General features: G+C 51.0%; 1 protein-coding gene across 1 annotated transcript in view; it reads left to right on the top strand.

The window, feature by feature from the left end:
- Nucleotides 1-22,020, top strand: part of LOC147120737 (SNF2 related chromatin remodeling annealing helicase 1-like) — a 107,865-nt gene that overhangs the window by 61,973 nt on the left and 23,872 nt on the right. The window contains exons 9-12 of the mRNA XM_085986970.1: nucleotides 17,966-18,031; nucleotides 18,753-18,893; nucleotides 19,725-19,943; nucleotides 20,628-20,698. Coding sequence (XP_085843096.1) covers nucleotides 17,966-18,031; nucleotides 18,753-18,893; nucleotides 19,725-19,943; nucleotides 20,628-20,698 — 497 coding nt within the window. The remainder of the gene's footprint in view (nucleotides 1-17,965; nucleotides 18,032-18,752; nucleotides 18,894-19,724; nucleotides 19,944-20,627; nucleotides 20,699-22,020) is intronic.

The raw sequence follows: 22,020 nt of genomic DNA, 5'->3' as shown, positions 1-22,020 counted from the left end.
CACCCAGGTCTCGTTGCACTTCCCCTTCTTCCAATCTATTGCCGTTCAGATAATAATCTGCCTTCCTGTTTTTGCCACCAAAGTGCATAACCTTGCATTTATCCACATTGGGCAGATGCATGGCAGATGCAGTATAATCACCCAACCTGTCCAAATCATACTGGAGTTTCTCGGCATCCTCCTCACAGCACACGCCCACCCGGCTTTGTGTCGTCTGCAAACTTGGAGATATTACATCTAGTTCCCTCGTCTAGATCATTAATATATATTGTGAATAGCTAGGGTCTAAGGACCGATCCCTGCGGTACCCCACTAGTCACTGCCCGCCACTCGGAAAAAGACCCATTTATTCCAACTCTGCTTCCTGTCTGCCAACCAGTTCTCTATCCAAGTCAGTAGTTTGCCCCCAATCCCATGTGCCTTAACTTTACACGCTAACCTCTTATGCGGGACCTTATCGAAAGCCTTCTGAAAGTCCAAAAACACCACATCCACTGGTTCTCCTTTATCTATTTTACTCCGATCCGGTCACTGTTTTCCAAGTGCTCTGCCATTACATCCTTTAAATAATGGGCTCTAGCATTTTCCCCACTACCAATGTCAGGCTTACCGGTCTGTACTTCCCCGTTTTCTCTCTACCACCTTATTTGAACAGTGGGGTAACATTAGCTACCTGCCAATCCATGGGTACTGTTCCCGAGTCTATCGAATTTTGGAAGATGACCAGCAATGCATCCACTATTTCTAAGGCCACTTCCTTAAGTACCCTAGGATGTAGATTATCAGGCCCTGGGGATTTATCGGCCTTCAATCCCATCAATTTCCCTAACACCATTTCCCTACAAATACTGATTTTTATCAGTTCCTCCCTTTCATTAGACCCTATGTTTCCCGACATCTCTAGGAGGTTATTTGTGTCCTCCTTTGTGAAGACAGAACCAAAGTATAGTTTTGGAAAAGGGTTAGACCCGAAACGTCGACTCTATTTTCTCTCCACGGATGTTGCCTGGCCTGCTGAGTTTTTCCAGCATTTTCTGTTGTTATTTAGGATTTCCAGCATCTGCAGTATTTTGCTATCGTATGTATTTAATTGGTCTGCCATTTCTTTGCTCCCCATTATAAATTCCCCCAATTCTGACTGCAAGGGACTTGCGCTTGACTTCACCAATCTTTTTCTCTTTACATATCTATAAAAGCTTTTACAGTCAGTTTTTATGTTCCCTGCAACCTTACTCTCATACTCTATTTTCCCCCTCTTAATTAATCCCTTTGTCCTCCTTTGCTGAATCCTAAACTGCTCCCAATCCTCAGGATTATTGCTTTTTCTGGCCAATTTGTATGTCCTCTCCTTGGATCTTATGCTATCCCTAATTTCCCTTGTTAGCCACGGTTGAGTCACCTTTTTTGTTTTATTTTTATGCCAAACTGGGATGAACAACTTCTGTAGTTCATCCATTCGGTCTTTGAATGTTTGCCATTGCCTATCCACCGTCAACCCTTTGAGTGACATTCCCCAATCAATCCTACCCAACTCGCTCCTCAAACCATCGTAGTTTCCTTTTATTTAAATTGAGGACCCTAGTTTCTGAGTCAACTACTTCATTCTCCATCTTAATGAAGAATTCGATCATATTATGATCGCTCCGACCCAAGGGGCCTCGTACAACAAGATTGCTAATTAATCCTTTTTCGTTACATAATACCCAGTCTAAGATGGCCTGATCTCTGGTTGGTTCCTCGACATATTGGTCCAGGAAACCATCCCGTAAACACTCCAGGAATTCCTCCTCCACAGTATTGTTATTAATTTGGTTAGCCCAATCTATATGTAGATTAAAGTCACCCATGATGACTGCTGTGCCCTTATTGCACGCTTCTTTAATTTCCCTTTTAATGCCATCCCCAACCTCCGCCTTACTGTTTGGAGGTCTATATACCACTCCCACTAATGTTTTTTTCCCCTTAGTATTTCTCAATTCTACCCATACAGATTCCACATCATCAGAGCTAATATCCTTCATTACAATTGTATTAATCCCTTCTTTAACCAGTAATGCTACCCCACCTCCCTTTCCTTTTTGCCTATCTTTCCTGAATATCGAATACCCCTGGATGTTGAGTCCCCAGTCTTGGCCATCCTTGAGCCACGTTTCCGTAATCCCAACCAAATCATATTCGTTTACCTCTATTTGCGCAGCCAATTCATCCACCTTATTACAAATGCTCCTCGCATTAAGACACAAAGCCTTCAGGCTTGTTTTTTTAACGCTCTTAGACCTATTAGAATTATTATTTACTGTGGCCACGTTTGATTTAAACCCTTGAGTTCTCTGACTGCCACTTTTGTTTTTCTCCTTCCTATCTTTTGCTTTTATCCTTGTTTCCCTTTCCTCTGTCTCCCTGCTCAGGTTCCCAACCCCCTGCCATTTTAGTTTAAACCCTCCTCCACAGCACTAGCAAACACTCCCCCTAGGACATTGGTTCCAGCCCTGCCCAGGTGCAGACCATCCGGTTTGAACTGGTCCCACCTCCCCCAGAACTGGTTCCAATGTCCCAGGAACTTGAATCCCTCCCCCGGCACCATTCCTCTCGCCACGTATTCATCTGAAGTATCCTTCTATTTCTACTCTGACTAGCACGTGGCACTGGTAGCAATCCTGAGATTACTACCTTTGAGGTCCTGTTTTTTAATTTACCTCCTAACTCCCTGTATTCCGCTTTTAGGACCTCATCCTGCTTTTTACCTATATTGTTGGTGCCTATATGCACCACGACAACTGGCTGTTCACCCTCCCCTTCCAAGATGTTCTGGAGTCGCTCGGAGACATCCTTGACCCTTGCACCAGGGAAGCAACACACCATCCTGGAGTCTCGTTTGCGGCCGCAGAAACGCCTATCTATTCCCCTTACAATTGAATCCCCTATTACTATAGCTCTACCACTATTTTTCCTCCCATTCTGTGCAGCAGAGCCACCCCTGGTGCCAGGAAGTTGGCTGCTGCTGCCTTCCTCTGATAAGCCATCCCCCCTAACAGTACCCAAAGTGGTGTATCTGTTGGAGAGGGGGATGGCCACAGGGGACCCCTGCACTACTCTGCCTGTTGGTCACCCGTTCCCTTTCTTCCTGTCCAACCTCTACCTGTGGTGTGTCCAACTCCCTAAACGTGCTATTCACGATGTCCCGAGCATCGTGAACGCTCCCGTATGTATCCAATCGCAGCTCCAGTGCCGCAATGCGGTCTGTCAGTAGCTGCAGCTGGGTGCACTTCCTGCACACATAGTTGTCGGGGACACAGGAAATGTCCCTGAGTTCCCACATTTCGCAGGAGGAGCAGATCATAGGGCTGGGCTTTCCTGCCATGACTTACCCTTTAATTAATTGAGTTTAAATTAAATCAATCAATCCCACTAATTACACTACAGTTAAATAGTTTACCAACAGTCCCCGCTACACCAGAGAGACCTTAGAAACTATAAAACAGAGTTAAAGTTTAAAAAAGAGAGAAATACTCACCAACCAATCACTTACCTGCTTCCTGCTGACGTCACACTTGGATTACTTTTTACCTCTCTCCCGGAACCTGGATTGGTCGGGCCTCGCTGCCTCGGGCTGCTCCTTTTATCCTCCGCCGCCTCTGGTGCTCCCTCGCAGGTCCACAGCCTCTCCGGTCTCGGGGCTCTGGGCCTCGCTGCCTCGGGCTGCTCCTTTTATCCTCCGCCGCCTCTGGTGCTCCCTCGCAGGTCCACAGCCTCTCCGGTCTCGGGGCTCTGGGCCTCGCTGCCTCGGGCTGCTCCTTTTATCCTCCGCCGCCTCTGGTGCTCCCTCGCAGGTCCACAGCCTCTCCGGTCTCGGGGCTCTGGGCCTCGCTGCCTCGGGCTGCTCTTTAAGTAGCTCCGCCGCCTCTGGTGCTCCCTCGCAGGTCGCTGCCTCTCCGGTCTCGGGGCTCTGGCTGAGTTCTCAGCCTTGGCCACCCTGGAGCCATGTTTCTGTAATCCCAATCATATCATATTCGTTTACCTCTATTTGCGCAGCTAATTCATCCACCTTCTTACGAATGCTCCTCGCATTAAGACACAAAACCTTCAGGCTTGTTTTTTTTAACACTCTTAGACCTTTTAGAATTATTATTTACTGTGGCCATGTTTGATTTAAACCCTTGATTACTCTGACTGCCACTTTTGCTTTTCTCCTTTCTGTCTTTTGCTTCTATCCTTGTTTCCCTTTCCTCTGTCTCCCCGCTCAGGTTCCCAACCCCCTGCCATTTTAGTTTAAACCCTCCCCCAGAGCATTAGCAAGCACTCCCCCTAGGACATCGGTCCTAGTCCTGCCCAGGTGCAAACCGTCCGTTTTGTACTGGTCCCACCTCCCCCAGAACCGGTTCCAATGTCCCAGGAATTTGAATCCCTCCCCCTTGCACCATTCCTCTAGCCACGTATTCATCTGAAATATCCTTCTATTTCTACTGACTAGCACGTGACACTGGTAGCAAACCTGAGATTACTTGTACAAGTCGGACTTGTACAAGTCGGACGGGTTGCACCTGAACCAGAGCGGGACAAATATCCTTGCGGGGAGGTTTGCTAGCACTGTCGGGGGGGGTTTAAACTAACTTGGCAGGGGGATGGGATACAGGGGGGAGCTGAAGTAGGGGGGGATGTGCTGCCAATTATGGAGGAAAAAACAAGTCAGCTTGGTAGGCAGGGCAAATATATAAGGGCAAGGCTGGATGGCATCTATTTTAATGCAAGGAGCCTTGCAAATAAGGTGGATGAACTGAAGGTGTTGATAAACACATGGGAGTATGATATTGTTGCTATCACTGAGACATGGTTGAGGGAGGGGCAAGACTGGCAGCTCAATATTCCGGGGTACAGAATCTTCAGGCGAGACAGAGGGGGAGGTATAAGAGGAGGGGGTGTCGCAATATTAATTAAGGAGTCAATTACTGCAGTAAGGAGGGATGATATATTAGCTGGGTCCTCTAATGAGGCCATATGGGTGGAGCTTAAAAACAAAAAGGGGGCAAGCACTTTGCTGGGAGTGTACTATAGGCCTCCAAACAGTCAGGGGGAGATAGAGGAACAGATATGTAGGCAAATCTCAGAGAAATGTGCAAATAATAGGGTAATAATAATGGGGGATTTCAACTTCCCCAATATTAACTGGGATAGTCAAAGTGTGAAAGGCTCAGAGGGTGTAGAATTCTTAAAGTGCATCCAGGAGAGCTTTTTGAGCCAGCATGTAGAAAGTCCTACAAGAGAGGGGGCGGTACTGGACCTAATTCTAGGGAATGTGGCCGGCCAAGTGGAAAAAGTGCTAGTAGGTGAGCACTTTGGTGATAGTGACCATAATATGGTAAGATTTAAGGTGGTCATGGAAAAGGACAGGGATGGGCCGGAAATAAAGGTTCTAAATTGGGGGAAGGCCGATTTTAATAGGATAAGGCAGGATCTGGCCAAAATGGACTGGGATCAGCTACTTGTAGGAAAATCCGCATCGGAGCAATGGGAGGCTTTCAGAAGGGAGATTGAGATCATACAAGGGCAACATGTTCCCATAAAGGTCAAGAGTGGTTCCAAAAACCACAGGGAACCGTGGATGTCAGGGGATATACGGGAATGGATTAGGAAAAAAAGGAGGGCTTTTGGTAGATACAAAAGGCTAAAGACGGAGGAAGCCCTAGAGGAGTACAAAAAGTGCAGGGGGATACTTAAAAAAGAAATTAGGAGATCAAGGAGGGGCCATGAAATAACACTGGCGAGCAAAATAAAGGAAAATCCGAAGATGTTTTATAAGTATATTAAGGGTAAAAGGATAACTAGGGAAAAAATAGGGCCCATTAGGGACAAAAGTGGCAATCTGTGTGTGGAGCCGGAAGATGTAGGAGGGGTTCTAAATGAATTTTTTGCATCTGTTTTCACTATGGAGAAGGACGACGTAGACATAGAAATAGGGCGGGGGGACTGTGATATGCTCGAACATATTAACATCGAGAGGGAGGAGGTATTGGCGGTTTTAGCTGGCCTAAAAATGGATAAATCCCCAGGCCCCGATGAAATGTACCCCAGGCTGCTGTGTGAGGCAAAGGAGGAGATTGCGGGGGCTCTAACACATATATTCAGGACCTCTCTGGCCACAGGGGATGTGCCAGAGGACTGGAGAACCGCTAATGTAGTACCATTATTCAAGAAGGGTAGTAGGGAAAAACCGGGGAACTACAGGCCAGTGAGCCTAACATCAGTGGTAGGAAAATTACTGGAAAAAATCCTGAGGGACAAAATTTGTCTCCACTTGGAGAGGCAAGGATTAATCAGGGATAGTCAACATGGCTTTGTCAAGGGAAGATCATGTCTGACTAATTTGATTGAATTTTTTGAGGGGGTGACTAGGTGTGTGGATGAGGGTAACGCAGTGGATGTGGTATACATGGATTTCAGTAAGGCCTTCGATAAAGTCCCGCACAGGAGACTGGTCAAGAAGGTAAGAGCCCATGGAATCCAGGGTGCCTTGGCACATTGGATACAAAACTGGCTTAGTGGCAGAAGGCAGAGGGTGATGGTCGAAGGTTGTTTTTGTGACTGGAAACCTGTGGCCAGTGGGGTACCACAGGGATCGGTGCTGGGTCCCTTGCTGTTTGTGGTCTACATTAATGACTTGGATATGAATGTAAAGGGTATGATCAGTAAATTCGCGGATGATACTAAAATTGGTAGGGTGGTAAATAGCGAGGAGGGTAGCCTCAGTCTGCAGAACGATATAGATGGGTTGGTCAGATGGGCGGAACAGTGGCAAATGGAATTTAACCCGGAAAAGTGCGAGGTGATGCACTTTGGGGGGTCTAACAAGGCAAGGGAATACACAATGAATGGTAAGACCCTAGGCAAGACGGAGGGTCAGAGGGATCTGGGTGTGCAGGTACACAGATCCCTGAAGGCGGCGGAACAGGTGGATAAGGTGGTAAAAAAGGCATATGGGATACTTGCCTTCATTAGCCGAGGCATAGAATATAAGAGCAAGGAGGTTATGATGGAGCTGTATAAAACACTGGTTAGGCCACAGCTGGAATACTGTGTGCAGTTCTGGTCGCCACACTACAGGAAAGATGTGATCGCGTTAGAGAGGGTGCAGAGGAGGTTCACCAGGATGTTACCAGGGCTGGAGCGCTTCAGCTATGAAGAGAGACTGGGCAGATTGGGTTTGTTTTCCTTGGAGCAGAGGAGGCTGAGGGGGGACATGATTGAGGTGTACAAAATTGTGAGGGGCATAGATAGGATGGATGCTGAGGAGCTTTTCCCCTTAGTAGAGGGGTCAATAACTAGGGGGCATAGATTCAAGGTAAAGGGCGGGAGGTTTAGAGGGGATTTGAGAAAGAACTTTTTCACCCAGAGGGTGGTTGGAGTCTGGAACTCACTGCCTGAAAGGGTTGTGGAGGCAGAAACCCTCACAACATTTAAGAAGCATTTGGATGAGCATTTGAAATGCCATAGCATACAAGGCTACGGGCCAAATGCTGGAATATGGGATTAGATTAGACAGGGCTTGATGGCCGGCATGGACACGATGGGCCGAAGGGCCTCTATCTGTGCTGTATTACTCTATGACTCTATGACTACCTTTTGAGGTCCTATTTTTTAATTTACCTCCTAACTCCCTATATTCAGCTTTTAGGACCTCATCCCGTTTTTTACCTATATCGTTGGTACCTATATGCACCATGACAACTGGTTGTTCACCCTACCCTTCCAAAATGCTCTGTAGCCGCTCCGAGACATCCTTGACCCTTGCACCAGGGAGGCAACATGCCATCCTGGAGTCTCGTTTGCGGCCGCAGAAACGCCTATCTATTCCCCTTACAATAGAATCCCCTATCACTATAGCTCTCCCACTCTTTTTCCTCCCGTCCTGTGCAGCAGAACCACCCACGGTGCCAGGAAGTTGGCTGCTGCTGCCTTCCTCTGATAAGCCATCTCCCTCGCCAATATCCAAAGTGGTATATCTGTTTGAGAGGGGGATGGCCACAGGGGACCCCTGCACTACCTGCCTGCGCCTACTACTCTGCCTGGTGGTCACCCATTCTCTTGCCTGTGCATCCTTTACCTGCGGTGTGACCAACTCCCTAAACGTGCTATCCACGACGTCCTCAGCATCGCGAATGCTCCAGTATGCATCCATTCGCAGCTCCAGCGTCGCAATGTGGTCTGCCAGTAGCTGCAGCTGGATACACTTCCCGCACACATGGTCGTCAGGGACACAGGAAGTGTCCCTGATTTCCCACATAGTGCAGGAGGAGCATACCACGGCACCGAGGTGTCCTGCCATGACTTACCCTTTAATTCAAATTAAATTAAATCAAATCAGTCCAACCAGTTACACTACAATTAAATGATATACTCAAGGGCCCTTGTTTAACAGCAGTCCCCGCTACACAACAGAGACCTTAGAAACTATAAATCACAAAATTTAAGTTTGTTAAAAACGAGAGCGAGAGAAATACTCACCAACCAATCACTTACCTGCTTTTTGGTGATGTCACACTTTACTTACTTTTTACTTCTCTCTCCCGCTCTCTGAGTTCTGAGATTGGTAAACCTACCTGCGCCTCGGGCTCGCCTTTTATCACCACCGCCGCCTCGCTGCTCCTCCCAGGTCCGCACTGCCGCCGCTGCTGCTGTGGGGCCTACATGTGCTTCCGGGCTCGCCTTTTATCACCGCTGCTGCCACTCCTCCCAGGTCCACACTGCCGCTGCTGCTGAGACAGACCGCACTGACCCTAGTGTTCGATACTGTCCACCAGAGACAGACCGCACTGACCCCAGTGATCGATACCCCCAGAGACAGACCGCACTGACCCCAGTGTTCGATACTGACCCCCAAAGACAGAGCGCACTGACCCCAGTGTTCGATACTGACCCCCAGAGACAGACCGCACTGACCGCAGTGTTCGATACTGACCCCCAGAGACAGACTGCACTGACCCCAGTGTTCAATACTCACCCCTAGAGACAGACCGCACTGACCCCAGTGTTCGATACTGACCCCCAGAGACAGACCGCACTGACCCCAGTGTTCGATACTGACCCCCAGAGACAGACTGCACTGACCCCAGTGTTCGATACTGACCCCCAGAGACAGACTGCACTGACCCCAGTGTTCGATACTGACCCCCAGAGACAGACCGCACTGACCCCAGTGTTCGATACTGACCCCCAGAGACAGACCGCACTGACCCCAGTGTTCGATACTGACCCCCAAAGACAGACTGCACTGACCCCAGTGTTCGATACTGACCCCCAGAGACAGACCGCACTGACCCCAGTGTTCGATACTGACCCCCAGAGACAGACCGCACTGACCCCAGTGTTCGATACCCCCAGAGACAGACCGCACTGACCCCAGTGTTCGATACTGACCCCCAGAGACAGACCGCACTGACCCCAGTGTTCGATACTGACCCCCAGAGACAGACCGCACTGACCCCAGTGTTCGATACTGACCCACAGAGACAGACCGCACTGACCCCAGTGTTCGATACTGACCCCCAAAGACAGAGCGCACTGACCCCAGTGTTCGATACTGACCCCCAAAGACAGAGCGCACTGACCCCAGTGTTCGATACTGACCCCCAAAGACAGAGCGCACTGACCCCAGTGTTCGATACTGACCCCCAGAGACAGACCGCACTGACCCCAGTGTTCGATACTGACCCCCAAAGACAGAGCGCACTGACCCCAGTGTTCGATACTGACCCCCAGAGACAGACCGCACTGACCCCAGTGTTCGATACTGACCCCCAGAGACAGACCGCACTAACCCCAGTGTTCGATACTGACCCCCAGAGACAGACCGCACTGACCCCAGTGTTCGATACTGACCCCCAAAGACAGAGCGCACTGACCCCAGTGTTCGATACTGACCCCCAGAGACAGACTGCACTGACCCCAGTGTTCAATACTCACCCCTAGAGACAGACCGCACTGACCCCAGTGTTCGATACTGACCCCCAAAGACAGAGCGCACTGACCCCAGTGTTCGATACTGACTCCGAGACAGACTGCACTGACCCCAGTGTTCAATACTCACCCCTAGAGACAGACCGCACTGACCCCAGTGTTCGATACTGACTCCCAGACAGACCGCACTGACCCCAGTGTTCGATACTGACCCCCAGAGACAGACTGCACTGACCCCAGTGTTCGATACCCCCAGAGACAGACCGCTCTGACCCCAGTGTTCGATACCCCCAGAGACAGACCGCACTGACCCCAGTGTTCGATACTGACCCCCAGAGACGGACCGCACTGACCCCAGTGTTTGATACTGACCCCCAGAGACAGACCGCACTGACCCCAGTGTTCGATAGTGACCCCCAGAGACGGACCGCACTGACCCCAGTGTTTGATACTGACCCCCAGAGACAGACCGCACTGACCCCAGTGTTCGATACTGACCCCCAGAGACAGACCGCACTGACCCCAGTGTTCGATACTGACCCCCAGAGACTGAGCGCGCTGACCCCAGTGTTCGATACTGACCCCCAGAGACAGACTGCACTGACCCCAGTGTTCGATACTGACTCCCAGACAGACCGCACTGACCCCAGTGTTCGATACTGACCCCCAGAGACAGACTGCACTGACCCCAGTGTTCGATACCCCCAGAGACAAACTGCACTGACCCCAGTGTTCGACACTGACCCCCAGAGACAGACCGCACTGACCCCAGTGTTCGATACTGACCCCCAGAGACAGACCGCACTGACCCCAGTGTTCGATACTGACCCCCAGAGACAGACTGCACTGACCCCAGTGTTCGATACTGACCCACAGAGACAGACCGCACTGACCCCAGTGTTCGATACTGACCCCCAGAGACTGAGCGCACTGACCCCAGTGTTCGATACCCCCAGAGACAAACTGCACTGACCCCAGTGTTCGACACTGACCCCCAGAGACAGACCGCACTGACCCCAGTGTTCGATACTGACCCCCAGAGACAGACCGCACTGACCCCAGTGTTCGATACTGACTCCCAGAGACAGACCGCATTGACCCCAGTGTTCGATACTGACTCCCAGAGACAGACTGCACTGACCCCAGTGTTCGATACCCCCAGAGACAAACTGCACTGACCCCAGTGTTCGACACTGACCCCCAGAGACAGACCGCACTGACCCCAGTGTTCGATACTGACCCCCAGAGACAGACCGCACTGACCCCAGTGTTCGATACTGACCCCCAGAGACAGACTGCACTGACCCCAGTGTTCGATACTGACCCATAGAGACAGACCGCACTGACCCCAGTGTTCGATACTGACCCCCAGAGACAGACTGCACTGACCCCAGTGTTCGATACTGACCCCCAGAGACTGAGCGCACTGACCCCAGTGTTCGATACCCCCAGAGACAAACTGCACTGACCCCAGTGTTCGATACTGACCCCCAGAGACAGACCGCACTGACCCCAGTGTTCGACACTGACCCCCAGAGACAGACCGCACTGACCCCAGTTTTCGATACTGACTCCCAGAGACAGACCGCACTGACCCCAGTGTTCGATACTGACCCCCAGAGACAGACCGCACTGACCCCAGTGTTTGATACTGACTCCCAGAGACAGACCGCATTGACCCCAGTGTTTGATACTGACTCCCAGAGACAGACCGCATTGACCCCAGTGTTCGATACTGACTCCCAGAGACGGACTGCACTGACCCCAGTGTTCGATACTGACTCCCAGAGACAGACCACACTGACCCCAGTGTCGCACAGCGGGATGACAGTCGTTTCTCGAACTGATCCCAAGTGTAGAGGGGACGGTTTAGGAGAAACGATTGCAGACAGCAAGAACCCTACATCCCAGAACAGAGTTTGTTTCATTGCTTCTCAGAAACGTCACAGTCAATTACTTTGAAGTGTCGTGAATGTTGTTTAGCAAATCGCAGTAGCCAATTTACGCTCAGTAAGACCCCACTCGCAGCAAATGAGAAGAATGACCAGTTCACCTGACCCTGGTGGTGAGAATCACAGAATTATAGAATGTTGCAGCATAAAAGGAGCCCATTTGTCGCATTGTGCCTCTGCTGGCACTTTATAGATAGTCACAGAGTTATACTGCACCGAAAGAGGCCCTTCGGCCCATCGTGTCACAGTTATACTGCACCGAAAGAGGCCCATCGTGTCCGCGCCGGCCATCAAGCCCTGTCTATTCTAATCCCATTTTCCAGCACTTGGTCCGTAGCCTTGTATGCTATGGCGTTTCAAGTGCTCATCTAAATGCTTCTTGAATGTTGTGAGGGTTCCTGCCTCTACCACCCTTTCAGGCAGTGAGTTCCAGATTCCAACCACCCTTTGGGTGAAAAAGTTTTTCCTCAAATCCCCTCTAAGCCTCCTGCCCCTTACCATGAAACTATGCCCCCTTGTTATTGACCCCTCTACTAAGGGGAAAAGTTCCTTTCTATCTACCCTATCTATGCCCCTCATAATTTTGTACACCTCAATCTGGTCCCCCCTCAGCCTTCTCTGCTCTAAGGAAAACAACCCCAGCCTGTCCAGTCTCTTCATAGCTGAAGTGCTCCAGCCCAGGTAACATCCTGGTGAATCTCCTCTGCACCCTCTCCAATGCAATCACATCCTTCCTATAGTGTGGCGACCAGAACTGCACACAGTATTCCAGCTGTGGCCAAACTAGTGTTTTGTACAGCTCCATCATCACCTCCCTGCTCTTGCCTTCATTAGCCGAGGCATAGAATATAAGTATCCCATATGCCTTTTTAACCACCTTATCTACCTGTCCTGCTGCCTTCAGGGATCTATGTACATGCACACCAAGGTCCTTCTGATCCTCTGTCTTTCCTAGGGTCTTACCATTCATTGTGTATTCCCTTGCCTTGTTTGTCCTCCCAAAGTGCATCACCTCACTTTTCAGGGTTAAATTCCATTTGCCACTGTTCTGCCCATCTAACCATCCCGTCTATATCGTCCTGTAGCCTGAGGCTTCCCTCCTCGCTATTTACCACTCCACCAATTTTCGTGTCATCTGCGAACTTACTGATCATACCTCCTACATTCATATCTAAATCATTAATGTATACTACAAACAGCAAAGGACCCAGCACCGATCCCTGCGGTACACCACTGGACACAGGCTTCTAGTCACAAAAACAACCTTCGACCATCACCCTCTGCCTCCTGCCACTAAGCCAATTTTGGATGCAATGTGCCAAATTGCCCTGGATCCCATGGGCTCTTACCTTCTTGACCAGTCTCCCATGGGGACTTTGTCAAAAGCCTTACTGAAGTCCATGTAGACTACATCAACTGCATTACCCTCATCCACACACCTAGTCACCCCCTCGAAAAATTCAATCAAATTGGTCAGACATGATCTCCCCCTGACAAAGCCATGCTGACTATCCCTAATTAATCCCTGCCTCTCCAAGTGGAGACTAATTCTTTCCCTCAGAATTTTTTCCAATAATTTCCCTACCACTGATGTTCGGCTCACTGGCCTGTAATTCCCTAGTTTATCCCAACTACCCTTCTTGAATAATGGTACTAGGTTAGCTGTTCTCCAGTCCTCTGGCAGCTCCCCTGTGGCCAGAGAGGTTCTGAAAATTTGTGTCAGAGCCCCTGCAATCTCCTCCCTTGCCTCACACAGCAGTCCGGGATACATCTCGTCTGGGCCTGGGGATTTATCCATTTTTAAGCCCGCTAAAACCACTAGTACCCCCTCCCTCTCAATACTAATTTGTTCAAGTATATCACAATCCCCCTGCCTGATTTCTATGCCTACATCACCCTTCTCCATAGTGAACACAGATGTAAAATATTCATTTAAAACCTCACCTACATCTTTTGGCTCTACACACAGATTGCCACTTAGGTCCCTAATGGGCCCTACTCTTTCCCTGGTTATCCTCGTGCCCTTAATATACTTATAAAACACCTTGGGATTTTCCTTTATTTTGACCGCCAGTGTTTTTTCATGGCCCCTCCTCGCCCTCCTAATTTCTTTTGTAAGTATCCCCCTGCACTTTCTATAATCCTCTAGGGCTTCCACTGTTTTTAATCCTTTGTATCTGCCAAAAGCCTCCCTTTTTTTCCTAATCCATTCTTGTATATCCCTTGACATCCAGGGTTCCCTGGGTTTGTTGGTCCCACCCTTGACCTTTACGGGAACATGTTGGCGTTGTACTCTCTCTATTTCCTTTCTGAAAGACTCCCATTTCTCTGATGTGGATTTTCCTACAAGTAGCTGATCCCAGTCCATTTTGGCCAGATCCTGCCTTATATTAAAATCGTCTTTCCCCCAATTTAGAACCTTTATTTCCGGTCAATCTTTGTCCTTTTCCATGACTACCTTAAATCTCACTGAATTATGGTCACTGTCACCAAAATGCTCTCCAACTGACACATCTACCACTTGCCCGGCTACATTCCCTAGAATTAGGTCCCGTACCGCCCCCTCTCTTGTAGGACTTTCTACATGCTGGCTCATAAAGCTCTCCTGGATGCACTTTAAGAATTCCGCACCCTCGAAGCCTTTCACACTCTTGACTATCCCAGTTAATATTGGGGAAGTTGAAATCCCCCACTATTATAGAAACATAGAAGATAGGAGCAGGAGTAGACCATTTGGCCCCTCGAGCCTGCTCCGCCATTCAATGAGATCATGGCTGATCATCCAAACTCAGTACCCTGTCCCTGCCTTCTTCCCATATCCCTTGATCCCCTGAGCCTTAAGAAATATATCTAACTCCTTCTTGAATATATTTAATGAATTGGCCTCAACTGCCTTCTGTGGTAGAGAATTCCACAGGTTCACCACTCTCTGGGTGAAGAAATTCCTCCTCATCTCAGTCCTAAATGGCTTACCCCTTATCTTTAGACTGTGGCCCCTGGTTCTGGACTCCCCTACCATCAGGAACATCCTTCCTGCATCTAGTCTGTCTAGTCCTGTTAGAATTTTATAAGTTTCAAGGAGATCCCCTCTCATTCTTCTAAACTCCAGCGAGCATAAGCCCAATCGACCCAATCTCTCCTTATACGTCATTCCTGCCATCCCAGGTATCAGTCTGGTGAATCTTCGCTGCACTCCCTCCATGGCAAGAACATCCTTCCTCAGATAAGGCGACCAAAACTGCACACAATACTCAAGGTGTGGTCTCACCAAGGCCCTGTACAACTGCAGCAAGACATCCTTGCTCCTGTACTCAAATCCTCTTGCTATGAAGGCCAACATCCCATTTGCCGCCTTAACCGCCTGCTGCACCTGCATGCTTACCTTCAGCGACTGGTGCACAAGGACACCCAGGTCTCGTTGCACTTCCCCTTCTCCCAATCTATTGCCGTTTAGATAATAATCTGCCTTCCTGTTTTTGCCACCGAAGTGGATAACCTCGCATTTATCCACATTATACTGCATTTGCCATGCATCTGCCCAGTCACCCAACCTGTCCAAATCATACTGGAGTTTCTTGACATCCTCCTCACAGCACACACGCCCACCCAGCTTTGTGTCGTCTGCAAACTTGGAGATACTACATCTAGTTCCCTCGTCTAGATCATTAATATATATTGTGAATAGCTGGGGTCCTAGGACCGATCCTTGCGGTACCCCACTAGTCACTGCCTGCCACTCGGAAAAAGACCCGTTTATTCCAACTCTTTGCTTCCTGTCTGCCAACCAGTTCTCTATCCAAGTCAGTACCTTGCCCCCAATCCCATGTGCCTTAACTTTACATACTAATCTCCTATGCGGGACCTTACCCAAAGCCTTCTGAAAGTCCAAATACACCACATCCACTGGTTCTCCCTTAGCTATTCTACCAGTTACGTCCTCAAAAAATTCCAGTAGATTAGTCAAGCACGATTTACCTTTTGTAAATCCATGTTGACTTTGTCCGATCCTGTCACTGCTTTCCAAGTGCTCTGCTATTACATCTTTTATAATAGACTCTAGCATTTTCCCCACTACCGATGTCAGGCTTACCGGTCTATAATTCCCCGTTTTCTCTCTACCACCTTTTTTGAATAGTGGGGTTACATTAGCTACTCTCCAATCCATGGGTACTGTTCCAGAATCTATAGAATTTTTACCCTATTATTTCTACACTTCTCTGAGATTTACCTACATACCTGTTCCTCTATCTCCCCCTGACTGTTTGGGGGCCTATAGTACACTCCCAGCAAAGTGCTTGCCCCCTTTTTGTTTTCAAGTTCTACCCATATGTCTTCATTAGAGGAACCTGCTAAGATGATATCCCTCCTTACAGCAGTAATTGACTCCTTGATTAATATTGCGACACCCCCTCCTCTTCTACACCCCCTTCTGCCTCGCCTGAAGATTCTATATCCCGGAATATTGAGCTGCCAGTCCTGCCCCTCCCTCAACCAAGTCTCTGTGATAGCAACAATATCACACTCCCATGTACGATAGCAAAATACTGCAGATGCTGGAAAGCCGAAATAACAACAGAAAATGCTGGAAAAACTCAGCAGGCCAGGCAACATCCGTGGAGAGAAAATAGTCAACGTTTCGGGTGAAGCCCTTTGTCAAGACTAAAGAAGCACAGGAAATGAAATAGATTAAATTGATTAAATGAAATTGCCTGGCCTCTTAATCTATTTCATTTCCTGTGCTTCTTTAGTCTTGACAAAGGGTTTTGACCCGAAACATTGACTCTATTTTCTCTCCATGGATGTTGCCTGGCCTCCTGAGTTTTTCCAGCATTTTCTGTTGTTATTTCATACTCCCATGTGTTCATCAACACCTTCAATTCATCTGCCTTACTCTCAAGACTCCTTGCATGAAAATAAATGCCATCCAGCCTTGCCATACTCCCTTGTGCTGTTACATATTTGCTCTGCCTTCCAGGCTGACTTGTTTTTTCCTCTATATTTGGCTGTGCATCACCCCCTACGATAGCTCCACTCCGTATCCCATCCCCCTGCCCCTCCCTCTTTGATAGAGCTGTCCAATTAGTTCCACTCACTCTGCTCCTTCCCCGTGTTGCTATGGGGCCCTGGTTGGCGTGTTGCCATGGGACCCTGGTTGGCCTGTTAATGGGGCCCTGGTTGGCCTGTTAATGGGGCCCTGGTTGGCCTGTTAATGGGGCCCTGGTTGGCGTGTTGCCATGGGGCCCTGGTTGGCGTGTTGCCATGGGGCCCTGGTTGGCCTGTTGCCATGGGGCCCTGGTTGGCCTGTTGCCATGGGGCCCTGGTTGGCCTGTTGCCATGGGGCCCTGGTTGGCCTGTTGCCATGGGGCCCTGGTTGGCCTGTTGCCATGGGGCCCTGGTTGGCCTGTTGCCATGGGGCCCTGGTTGGCCTGTTGCCATGGGGCCCTGGTTGGCGTGTTGCCATGGGGCTCTGGTTGGCACGTTGCTAATTAACGGATGCCCTGGGCAGGCGCTTCTCTCTCTAACGCTCATTCCCCCTCCACGCATGTTGGTCCTTGCAGCTCATTCCTAGCAATTTGTGGTAAGTCTAAAATTAACCTGAAAACTACAACGGTCGCCTAATGCAATGGAAAGAGACTGCTGTCTGTTGCTGAGGTCCAGCTGTGTTTGGGGTCAGTATCCTCCGAGCGTCAGTCACCAATGGCTGCCTTTGACCGTGTAAAACAACAATCGGCTGTGTTCTCTGTTATTCACGAGGTGCTCCCACCAGCTCCTTGCCCTCTTGGGAGAGTTGAAATTGGGGATTACATTGGTGGGGGAGATTTTGTTGGCTTTGCTGAACCAATATCCCCAACTTTCTCTGGGTAAAGCCTGAATTTTCTAATCAGGGGGGTTTTTAAACTACAGGTTACACTAATGGCGATCGGGAATTGAGGCCATGATCCCTCTGTGACGCCGGACCGTGAGGTGTCTCTGGGACCCTTGTGGCTCTTTCCCTTTCACACTCTCACCCAGCGTCTCCGCTCTTTGCATCTCTAACTCTATTTTTCTCTCTCATGTTTTAGGATGAATCTCATTTTCTCAAGAACATGAAGACTGCCCGATGCAAAGCTGCTCGTCCTCTTCTCCAGGTGTGCCCACTCTCCAGGTGTGCCCTTGGGTTGGGAGGTGCTCTCTCCGGGTGTGCCCTCGGGTTGGCAGGTGCTCTCTCCAGGTGTGCCCACTCTCCAGGTGTGCCCTTGCGTTGGCAGGTGTTCTCTCCAGGTGTGCCCACTCTCCAGGTGTGCCCTCGGGTTGGGAGGTGCTCTCTCCAGGTGTGCCCACTTTCCAGGTGTGCCCTCGGATTGGGAGGTGCTCTCTCCAGGTGTGCCCTCAGGTTGGGAGGTGCTCTCTCCAGGTGTGCCCACTCTCCAGGTGTGCCCTCGGGTTGGGAGGTGCTCTCTCCAGGTGTGCCCTCGGGTTGGGAGGTGCTCCCTCCAGGTGTGCCCACTCTCCAGTTGTGCCCTTGGGTTGGCAGGTGCCCTCTCTCCTGGTGTGCCCTTTCTCCAGGTGTGCCCACTCTCCAGGTGTGCTCTTGGGTTGGGAGGTGCTCGCTCCAGGTGTGCCCACTCTCCAGGTGTGCTCTCAGGTTGGGCGGTGTCCGGCCCTGTGGACCTGGGCCTTTCTCAGAGTATCTGAATGAACTGCTGGCCTGAGTCTGAGAGTCCTGTTCCCACTCACACTCGGAAATTGGCCAGATAATTAATCTCAGTTCGATTCTTGCCATCGCTGTGCTCTGGGACGGAGGGCCAGAGAGAAGGAGCGACATGGCCAATGGACTGGGACCAATTCCTCTTGCTGATCTTTCCCCAGGCTGCAAAGAGGCTGATCCTCCTGTCTGGGACGCCAGCCATGTCCAGACCCGCTGAGCTATACAGCCAGATCACCGCTGTCCGCCCCAAACTCTTCCCTAACTTCCACGACTTTGGAGTGCGGTACTGTGCCGGGAAGCGGGTGAGTTTAGTATAATGTTTTATTATTCCATGGATTTCCACCCAGAACCACCCACTCCCCCTCTCGCACCCCTCCCTACCCCTCTCCCTCCCAGTTCTCCCCCCTCCCACCTCACTCTTACCCTTCCCCCTCCACCCTCACTCTTACCCCTCCCTCCCTCTTCCCCTCCCTCCCTCTTCCCCTCCCCCTCCCTCCCTCTTCTCCTCCCCCCTCCCTCCCTCTTCTCCTCCCCCCTCGTCCCCTCCCTCCCTCTTCCCCTCCCCCTCCCTCCCTCTTCCATCTCTCTCCCTCCCCCTTCCCCGCCCTCCCTCTTCCCCTCCCCCCCCCTCCCTCCCTCCCTCTTCCCCCCCCCCCCCCCTTCCATCTCTCGCCCTCCCTCTGGCCCTTCCCCCGCCCTCCCTCCCTCCCTCTGGCCCTCCCTCCGTCCCTCCCTCCCTCCCTCCCTCCCTCTGGCCCTTCCCCCGCCCTCCCTCCCTCCCTCTGGCCCTTCCCCCGCCCTCCCTCCCTCCCCCCGCTCCCGCCGCGCCCCCCCCTCCCGCCGGCCCCTCCTCCCCCTCCCGCCGCACCCCCCGCCGCCCCCTGGCCCCCGCCCCCTCGCCCCCCCCGCCGCCGCCCCCTCGCCCCCCCCCCCGCCGCCGCCCCCTCGCCCCCCCCCGCCGCCCCCTCCCCTTCCCCCCCCCCCCCCCGCTTCCGCTCCCTCTCCCCCTCCCTCCCTGCCACCCCCTCTCTCCGTCGCCCCCCTCCCCCTCTCGTTGCCCCCTCTCCCTCCCTCCCTCGCCGCCCCCCTCTCTGTCTCTCCCTGGCTCATGCTTTTGCTCCTGTGATTGACAGCTCCCCTGGGGATGGGACTATTCGGGATCATCTAACCTGCTGGAATTGCGCCTGCTGCTCCTGGAGTCACTGATGATCAGACGGCTGAAATCGGACGTCCTGTCACAGCTGCCCGCCAAGCGGCGAAAGGTGGTGCTTGTGGAGCCCGAGGGAGTGAGTGCGAAGGCCAGGGCAGCACTGGAGGCGGCTGCTAAAGAGATGGTGAAAGACCACAAAACAGTGAGCGTTAGTCGGGCCGTCAGCGAGTCAGCGCTCTCGGGGAAGATCAGCTTTCTCACTGTGTCTCAGCCCAGTCACCTACTCCACCCACGGTGGATTATGAAGTGCGGGGACTGTTTGGCGCTGAACCTGCCAGCCATTTCGTGAACAGCAGGATCCCACAAGCAGCAATGGAAAGGATGACTGTATTGGCCCAGGTCACAGGGACAGCTCCCTGCCCCCAACCCTCTCCCCCGCCCCCCCTTCGGCCGACCCTTGGCCCAGGACAGTCGGACACACTGAGCAGCCTGACCTGCTCTCGGCCTTTATTGCCTGTGTGACTGTTGTACGGAATTGTCTGATTCCCAGCTCGGGACCAGTCCCTTGATATCGGGGATTTGTGAAGGGAAAAGCACTGCGTCTTGCTCATTCCACTGCCTTGACTGGTGCGAGACTGAGCACCACACACACAACAGGAAAGGCCCAGGCTCCATCTCGGGCCTGTGCTGAGTGAGCTGGGGGACTGAGTGTGGTCTCAGTGACCCTGGGGTTGAAGGAGAGAAACAGCCCATGTTCCAGTCCAGTGAAGCCTCCAGATTGAAAGCCCGTCACATTTGGCAAAATCTCAAAAGAATTCTTTATATAAGAAGTTCTGAGTTCAGATTTTCAATCTTTGTTCTAAATTGCTCTATTTTATTGTAACAGAAACGTGAGAAAAAGGAGGCTCTACTGCTTTTCTACAATCGCACAGCGGAGGCCAAAGTCCGGTCCATCGTGTGAGTAAACCCCCTGCCTTCCCGGAGTCCGTCCCGTCAACACCTCCCCTCCCCTCACCGGGATTCATCAAGCAACTCCCTCCCCTCCCCGGGGTCCGGCCTGTAAACCCCCCCTCCCCCCCTCCCCCCCGCAATCCACTCACCCTCTCCCCTGTTTTACAGAGAGTACGTGAGGGATTTACTGGGGTCCGTGTTTTACAGAGAGTACGTGAGGGATTTACTGGGGTCCGTGTTTTACAGAGAGTACGTGAGGGATTTACTGGGGTCCGTGTTTTACAGAGAGTACGTGAGAGATTTACTGGGGTCTGTGTTTTACAGAGAGTACGTGAGGGATTTACTGGGGTCCGTGTTTTACAGAGTGTACGTGAGGGATTTACTGCGGTCCGTGTTTTACAGAGTGTACGTGAGGGATTTACTGCGGTCCGTGCTTTACAGAGAGTACGTGAGGGATTTACTGCGGTCCGTGCTTTACAGAGAGTACGTGAGAGATATACTGGGGTCTGTGTTTTACAGAGAGTACGTGAGGGATTTACTGGGGTCCGTGTTTTACAGAGAGTACGTGAGGGATTTACTGGGGTCCGTGTTTTACAGAGAGTACGTGAGGGATTTACTGGGGTCCGTGTTTTACAGAGAGTACGTGAGGGATTTACTGCGGTCCGTGTTTTACAGAGAGTACGTGAGAGATATACTGGGGTCTGTGTTTTACAGAGAGTACGTGAGGGATTTACTGGGGTCCGTGTTTTACAGAGAGTACGTGAGAGATATACTGGGGTCCGTGCTTTACAGAGAGTACGTGAGAGATATACTGGGGTCCATGTTTTACAGAGAGTACGTGAGAGATATACTGGGGTCCGTGTTTTACAGAGAGTACGTGAGGGATTTACTGGGGTCCGTGTTTTACAGAGAGTACGTGAGGGATTTACTGGGGTCTGTGTTTTACAGAGAGTACGTGAGGGATTTACTGCGGTCCGTGTTTTACAGAGAGTACGTGAGGGATTTACTGGGGTCCGTGTTTTACAGAGAGTACGTGAGGGATTTACTGGGGTCCGTGTTTTACAGAGAGTACGTGAGGGATTTACTGCGGTCCGTGTTTTACAGAGAGTACGTGAGGGATTTACTGGGGTCCGTGTTTTACAGAGAGTACGTGAGGGATTTACTGGGGTCCGTGTTTTACAGAGAGTACGTGAGGGATTTACTGCGGTCCGTGTTTTACAGAGAGTACGTGAGGGATTTACTGCGGTCCGTGTTTTACAGAGAGTACGTGAGAGATATACTGGGGTCCGTGTTTTACAGAGAGTACGTGAGAGATATACTGGGGTCCG

Source organism: Somniosus microcephalus, chromosome 4 (assembly GCF_052327205.1).
Source record: "Somniosus microcephalus isolate GS21.2 chromosome 4, FLI_Smic_1.0, whole genome shotgun sequence".
In the NCBI taxonomy this organism is placed as follows: domain Eukaryota; kingdom Metazoa; phylum Chordata; class Chondrichthyes; order Squaliformes; family Somniosidae; genus Somniosus; species Somniosus microcephalus.
The sequence above is the reverse complement of the archived record's forward strand: the minus strand, read 5'-3'. Positions and strand labels throughout refer to the sequence as shown.